We start from the raw sequence: 7,586 nt of genomic DNA, 5'->3' as shown, positions 1-7,586 counted from the left end.
AAATTTCCTAAGAGAAATTTATTTTTGAATAAGTAATTATATTTCTATGTATATAATACTTTTATTTTTAGAAATTTACTGTCCTAATAGATTTATTTTTGTAAAACAAGTATCCCACAAATCGAACATATATAATGACTTTAATATGTATAAATTATACTTTTTTTAGTTTATAAATAAATATAATACTCTTTTCGGTCTAAAAAAAATATATATTAATAAGGACTTTTAGTGCATTTTAGGGTTTCTTGGGATGTCATTGGGTGGGTTACCACTTACCAGTCCATGGGCTTATCTCAGGCCTACCCTAATATTTTATATTTTTATAGATAAATGATTTTGTTTAAAATTATTTTGTAGCTTGTTTGATCTTAGTTATTTTTGGAATCTTAAGTTTATTTTTTAATATTTGTTTGATAACATAATATGTTAATTGGAATATTTGTTTAATTATTTGTTTTATTTTATTTTTATAATAGGTTAGGATTATATTTATTTTTAATGTGATTTGAGTATTTTATTTTGAATTGTATATATAAATTAATAATTTTAAAATTCTAATATGATTATATTTATAGTACCTACAATATAAAAGAAACGCAAGTGATAATGTTTTGATATAATAAAAATTAATTTATTAGGATCAAATATATAATTTATTAAATAACGAATAATAAAAATCAGATATAACAAGTCTTAAAAAAAAATTAATGACAAATTTACAAAATAACAAATGTATCCTTTAAAAAACATTTGTTGTAAAAAAGGTTCCATTAACTTTTCTCATATATATCTCTGCCCTGAAAAATTACCCTACCGTTTTCTTTGTTAAAATCGAGCTCCCGCCTCCTCCATTGCGTACTCAGTTTATACTCATGCGCCGTTTGAAGACCTCTGTTGTTGCTACCAAACCGGCGACCGGAAAGCCGGCGACTGGAAAGACGGCGGATGGAAAACCGGCGACCAACCGGCGGCAAGAAAATGCAAGTCGGTCCGCATATTTTGCTAGGAGGGAAGCCGCGAATGTGCTTCGAACCGTTCTACAAGGCGACGCTCGCCGGCAAGCAGTCGCTTCTATCAAGTCGCTTGTTTATAGTCCATCAGTGCGGAACAAAAGAGGAACGCTTGCTCTCGTTTGCCAGACTCTGAAACGTAACCTTGACCACTCTTTCTTCTATTATATGATTTTCCCTGTTCAAAATATCCTAATCAATTTGTGTTTCGAGATGTTTCAAGTCTCTAATTAGCCAACCATATGAAATTCGCTACATGTTTCCTTATATCCTTTGTGAGGTTTTGCTAATGATATCCCATTGATTATGTTTTTGCAGATTTTTCTTTTATTAAGGAAGTGTTGGAAACCCCCAATATACTGAACAGCAAGTGGAAGGTAAAGAATGTTTATGATCCGCTCCCTTTAAAGGCACTTACCATGAAAGGAATTTTTGTTCTTCCTCCCTTACATAGTAGATGTACTTCAGACCATAGATGACTCTGCCAGTTGATCAAAGCTATATGTTGTTTTTGGTTGCAGAGACAATGGGAATTGATGTGCATTATCACCTATGATATTCTCTTTGGACAGGTTGTTTATCTTTCCCTTTATGTACATTATTAGATTTACATTTGAGTCTTCATCAAGAAAGTTTCTATAAACTAGTGTTTATGGCTCCCCGATACTAAGAGGTTCCAAGGTCACGATCACATTATTTTATTTTTCATGTAGGAGGGCAGTGAGGGGGACATGGAAATATTATTTTTAGTGAAACAGTTTGATCACAATTATTTAACACAAAAAGAGGCAACATATATCTTGAATTAGTTATGATAGTATACTTCATTTCATCAGCCAGGAAGCGTAAGCTTAGAAATCAGAGAACCCATAAATGCTTAATTAATAGAAAAAAGTCTTGCTACTGATGGGCAAAATGGCATTTCTTGTACTTGGCTGATGGTTTTGATATAATATTAAGTCCTGCCAATTTTGTATTGCTAATGTATGTATGTACGTGTTTTTTCACTCTCCTTTTACTTTATAGTCCTAAAGACTTTATCCGAAATAAGATGCCTCATTTCAACTTCTTGGAAGTAGCCTAGTATAGTTTTATAGGAACATCCTAGCTCCTTCTACTACCCTTCTATTCCCCTAATATTGTTATAGATATTTCCTTCATCTTGAGTAGCTAGTATTTTATATTATTCTCCTTGTATTTCATTGACACAAAGCTCTCATAGGCAGAGTCATTCATGGGTGATGCGGAAAAGTTTCTCATCCTCCGCAAAGATGCGTTACAGTTAGCTTTAGCTCAGCTATTAAAGAGGAAGGGGGTAAAAAATGTCAAACAGCTGATGGAGATTTCTGAAACTTCTGGTTCGTACACATACTTTGCATTGCCCTTAAATTCTATAACAATTTCCAGTGCAGGATTTTTGTGTTTTTATTTCCTTGTTTCGCTACACTTGTATGCGTTTCATAAGTCATATTTAAGCTTTATTTGTAATGAGTTTTTGTAATTTTTCAAGCATATACTGATAACTTGCTGTGTCAGATTAATGCTGCAAAAATCGTAGCTTATCCTTGGTTGCTGATTCTATGCAGATATCCAGAAACCTCGATATGTTCGTGTAAATACTCTAAAGTCAGATGTGAAGACAGTCATCCATGAATTAGGAAAGCTACATACGGTAATTTGGAATCTTCAAAGTTATTCCTTTGTAATACTATGTGCGAAGTCATTTTAAGAATCCAATGATCATATTGTCAAACTAGAGTCTATGTACCAGTTGCTCTCCTCACTTAATTTTTATCAGTATGTCTTAGCTTAAGTTTTTTATGAAAATAAATTTCATTCAAACCATAGGATACCTGAAAGTCGCTGACTATGATATAAATTGGACTAATAATTAACAATGTGTAGTCATGAATTCAAGGGATAAAATTAGCAAATCAAGTATGGCTTCATCGCGACATAAGATAAGATAACAGACTCTCTCAAAAGTTAAAAATATTCACAAAGTCTAGGGTGTTCCCTCTGGCTTGGCTCAAGCTGAGAGTTAGCGAGACCAATTGGTTTGTCTGGAGCCTAAGTAATCAGTAGGTCCAATCTTATGCGGCACATATACCATTTTCCATTATTATCACCACCCTAGCACCCTAAAATAGGCAACTTTAGTACTCTTGTTCCTCGTCCATGTCTTTTTTTTTGGTTTCTCAACCTTTTAAACTTGTTTTCTCATCGTTCAAAAAAGTTTTATGCTCTTAAAAATAATAAGATTTATACATTGGTAGTCTTCAATTATTTGGATGACCAAATTTTCTTCTCCAACTCATACTTAGTTGAAATAATATATTCTCTATATGAGAAGGAAGTGTGATGAGAAAGTAACCGTGTTTACATATAGAAAAAAGTTCAGGATAATTATAATGCCACTATTTTTTTAAGTTGACACGACCAAACAGACGACCACTCTACTATTGAGCTACTGAGGAAGAAAGGACTAAAAGAAACCGACTCTTGTTATCCATAGCATGGGTTTTAGTGAAGATTGTGACTGTTATATTTTGGCTCATTCACAGGTTCATAAGGATGACATGATTGAGGACTTGTTAGTATTGCCTCCTGGTGCTGATTTGCATGATCATCCTTTGGTGACTAATGGCAGTATCTTTCTACAAGTACGTTCCTACAATTATACTCTAGACCTGGTTTAGGCCACAGATTGGTAGAGCCAGCTTAATTTCTTGTGTGTTTCTTTTTCTCTTATTTGATGATCTATAAATTGACACTATTGCAAGGGAAAAGCAAGTTGCATCTCTGCTGCAGCCCTTCAACCTGAGCCAGGATGGGAGGTTAGATTAGCTAGTGTTATTTCTTACTTATAAGACTTGACTAGCTTGTTTTTGTCATAATTTAAACCAATTCTTTGATGAACTGTAAGGTACTTGATGCATGTGCTGCTCCAGGGAATAAAACAGTATACCTTGCTGCAATAATGAAAGGAAAGGGGAAAATTATAGCTTGTGAACGTAACAAGGAAAGAGTTGAGCTGTTAAGGAACACTGTTGCATTAGCTGGTGCCACAAGTATCCTTTCTGAAGTTATTCCTGCGTATCTTATTCTCTTGTCGTTTGCTTAATAGATGCATGTGTAAAACTATATTAACTTCACATTTGTTAAAATAACCTCTTAAAGTGTATTTTCTGGCTTATGATCTGTTACACTACTTTTGGTACATGGAACATACCACTTGGATCATTAGCATCTTAACTTAACCTTGTTAATAGATGTGGATGTTATGCACACAGATTTCTTGAGCTTGAATCCAGATGATCCTGTACATGCAAAGGTATATGATCTTCTATTAATGATTGCCTAAGTTTCTAGAAAACACCACAATCATGTAAAATTTATGCAATATAAATGGCTGACCTGGGAATGGCTTTTGTTATGAGATTTATTCACTTTTTTATTAGAGCTCTGCACAAAATTTAGTGAGGCCAAATATTCTCTAAGGTATTCAATTAAAATGATTTCAAGACTAACTCACTAGAATAGCTCAAGTGGAGAAACTTACCAAGAGAACAAAGGTTTTAGGTTCGATTCTACTAAAGAACGCCTAAGTTGAAGTGGGGAGCCATGATTAGAGAGTCGAGCTAACTTCCTAAATTACAAAAAAAAAATAGCTTTCAAGACTACATGTTATATCTAGGAAAAGAAAAAATAATTTTGCAGCCTATTTAGGAAAAAGTGGAGGGCCAATATATAGACAGTTTTACCTTTGGCTCACACTTGTAATGTTCTAAAGTCCATGCAAAATTGAGATTGATAATTGTAGAGTTTTCCCTGCAATGAAATTATCTGTTGCTATAGACTTCATGAAGCAACTTGAGTCCAGTTAAATTGACTAGTTAGTGTTCTCATGGGCAACACTTATTTGCTATTCCGAGAAAAAAATCGTCTTTCCTTATTCTTCAATTCATGTTTGTTTATTCACTCCCACTTAACAGATAAACATCATGACATGATTCATCTTTTGATTGAATGCTTTACTTTTGAGTTTTTAGTTGGACACAAATCCCTTATTGTGACAACTTGAAAATCCAGAAAGCTGTTGGTTACTTATTGTGAGATTTTCTAACTTAAATATTTATAGATCTCATTTAAAATGGATAATACCCTTTTTGCCTCTCAAATGAATATTCTGATATGCACATGACGAGTATTTATCATGAAATCCATGTTAATTTACATTTATCTATACATTTTTGTGTAGATCCGTGCTATTCTAGTTGATCCTTCATGCTCTGGATCGGGGACTACTAATGTGAGATTGGACCATCTACTACCATCATATAATTCAGGTGACACTTTAGCTTCTTGTAATGATCTTATTAAGAAAGTGTCAATTATTTTGAGAAACTTTTACAAGATCATTTGATATGGGTCTCAAAGAATAGGTGTTCTCCTTGTACAAAATTTAATTAGTTTACAACTTGTAACAATACAGGTAAAATGGATGCAGATGATATTGATCGGGTGAGAAAACTCCAATCTTTCCAGAAAAAGGTTCTTGCACATGCATTATCTTGTAAGTCGGTCATCTGATTTACACAAGAATTCAAAATTTCTAAGTCATCTATATACTTAACTCTCCGAATAGAAAGCTGATGATAACTGCCCAATATTTTGCAGTTCCTGGTGCTGAGAGAGTGGTTTACAGCACATGCTCCATTCATCAAATTGAGAATGAAGATGTTATTTCATCCCTTTTACCTCTAGCTGTTTCTCATGGTTTCCAATTAGCAACTGTCTTTCCTCAATGGCCTCGCCGTGGACTTCCAGTTGTTGAAGGATGTAAGTTAATTAATAGTCTGTCCTACCTAACTTTCAAAATTCTTGAAATATGACATATATAAAAGAATCTAATTTCATGTCTTTGTTTTCAGCTGAACACCTTCTTCGAATTGACCCAGTTGAGGATAAGGAAGGGTTTTTCGTTGCTCTTTTTGTTAGGGAAGGCTATAGTAATATCACAACCGAAGAAGACAAAGAAGACAAGTCCTCAACTGTGAATTATAATAAGCCTTCTCGCATTGGAAGATTTCATTGCCCATTTGTTCAACTGCCTAAAACTTTGGTTTATCCTCAATTTTGGATCTCCAGAAGAAGAAGAAGCAACAGATAAGAGGTACTAGCTCTTTTTCTTGTTATTTATGGATCTTATTTATTTATGTAAAACTAGTTGGAAACTGTTATTTGGATAATTTGAAATTATGATTCAGAAACAAAAACCCATTTAAAGAAAAACTGATTTATTGCATAACACGCAAAATAGTACAACAACAGTGAAAACATTCGAAAACCAACCCTTCTCTCCATTCTGAAAGCCTGAAAAGATTAAGCAACATTGACTTGGATGGTTTTGGGTTTTTTGGGAACCGGCGGTGGAAGTTTCTTCACCGTGACGGTGAGCACACCGTCGTGACAGACGGCAGTGATTCCGTCTGTGTCAGCATTTTCCGGCAGGACAAACTTCCTCATGAATTTGCCAACCCTTCTCTCCATCCTGACATATTTAGCGCCGTCTTTTTCTTCTTCTCTTTTCCTTTCACCGCTGATGAGAAGGACATTGTCGTCTTCTACCTGGACTTGGATGTCGCCGGATTTGAGACCGGGCATGTCGATAATGAAGACGTAGGAGTTTGGGTATTCTTTAACGTCGGCAGGGGTGGATGCCATTGCCTTGGCGTCGCGAACATAGGTTCGTGTTGGACCGGAGGACTTGTTGTGGTTGTTGTTGTCGCCGGCGGCGGATAGTGGTTCGTCGGAAGCGTCGACGAGGTGTTGGAGAGCGTGGAAGAGTGGAGAATCGAAGCCTACCATTCTCAAATCCATTTTTGTGATCTCTTTCTTCTTCTTCTTCTATTGATTGATTGCGTTTGTTGATGTTGGGAATCGAAGGCGCGCCATTAGTGTTATATATATAATTGGGAGTTATGAAGATTCTAGACAACTGAAGAAGAAGGGGGAGAGAGATATGATAATTCTAGGAGATTCTTCACACTTCTTTACCTTCTACATCCTTCTCGATCTTCACTTTCTGTTTTTTTTTTTTTTTTTAATGTTTTTGAAGTTAATTTTTAGTTCATTTTCATTTAACTAAAAATAAAAACAGTTGTGTAATTTAGATTTTTAAAATCCTTTTTCATTTTTATTTAATTGTTTGTTGTTTTTAGTCTAGCAATGGGACAGGGCAGGGTTAAAGAATTAAAATATAAATTAATTTGGTAAAAAATATATATACCTACAAACTAAATCAATAATAATGTACAAATAACAAATGGATATTAATTTGGGGAAATTCGATAAATATGACCGGATTAAAATTAGCCAACCACTTTATAATGTTAAATTTAAATGGGTTGGTGACCACTTCATAATTTTTTTAATGAAATTGTCTTTGTCGCGAACCGAACATTAGCGAGACGCAATCGAAAATCGCGATATGCAAAATTTTTTAAAAAGAAATTTCAAACAAAAAATTTTCAAAAACAAAAATATTACATCCCGCAAATGCCTGAACAG

At 34.2% G+C, this 7,586-nt stretch overlaps 2 protein-coding genes across 2 annotated transcripts; one reads left to right on the top strand and one right to left on the bottom strand.

Moving 5' to 3' along the window:
- Window positions 1-811: 811 nt before the first annotated feature.
- Window positions 812-6,324, top strand: LOC124946001 (25S rRNA (cytosine-C(5))-methyltransferase NSUN5). Its single transcript, XM_047486549.1, has 13 exons — window positions 812-1,152; window positions 1,332-1,390; window positions 1,535-1,585; window positions 2,236-2,371; window positions 2,600-2,685; window positions 3,578-3,676; window positions 3,797-3,850; window positions 3,940-4,084; window positions 4,286-4,347; window positions 5,275-5,362; window positions 5,509-5,589; window positions 5,694-5,855; window positions 5,948-6,324. Exons 1-13 carry the CDS (start codon window positions 876-878, stop codon window positions 6,184-6,186), a joined length of 1,539 nt encoding a protein of 512 aa, XP_047342505.1. The 5' UTR covers window positions 812-875; the 3' UTR covers window positions 6,187-6,324.
- LOC124946006 (17.9 kDa class II heat shock protein-like) lies at window positions 6,297-6,976 on the bottom strand. Its single transcript, XM_047486554.1, has one exon. The coding sequence runs from the start codon at window positions 6,894-6,896 to the stop codon at window positions 6,399-6,401; it is 498 nt and encodes a 165-aa protein (XP_047342510.1). The 5' UTR covers window positions 6,897-6,976; the 3' UTR covers window positions 6,297-6,398.
- Window positions 6,977-7,586: the final 610 nt, after the last annotated feature.

The sequence above is a fragment of the Impatiens glandulifera genome, chromosome 7, assembly GCF_907164915.1.
Source record: "Impatiens glandulifera chromosome 7, dImpGla2.1, whole genome shotgun sequence".
Classification (NCBI taxonomy): domain Eukaryota; kingdom Viridiplantae; phylum Streptophyta; class Magnoliopsida; order Ericales; family Balsaminaceae; genus Impatiens; species Impatiens glandulifera.
Note: the sequence above shows the minus strand (reverse complement) of the source record. Positions and strands in the feature narration are given on the sequence as shown.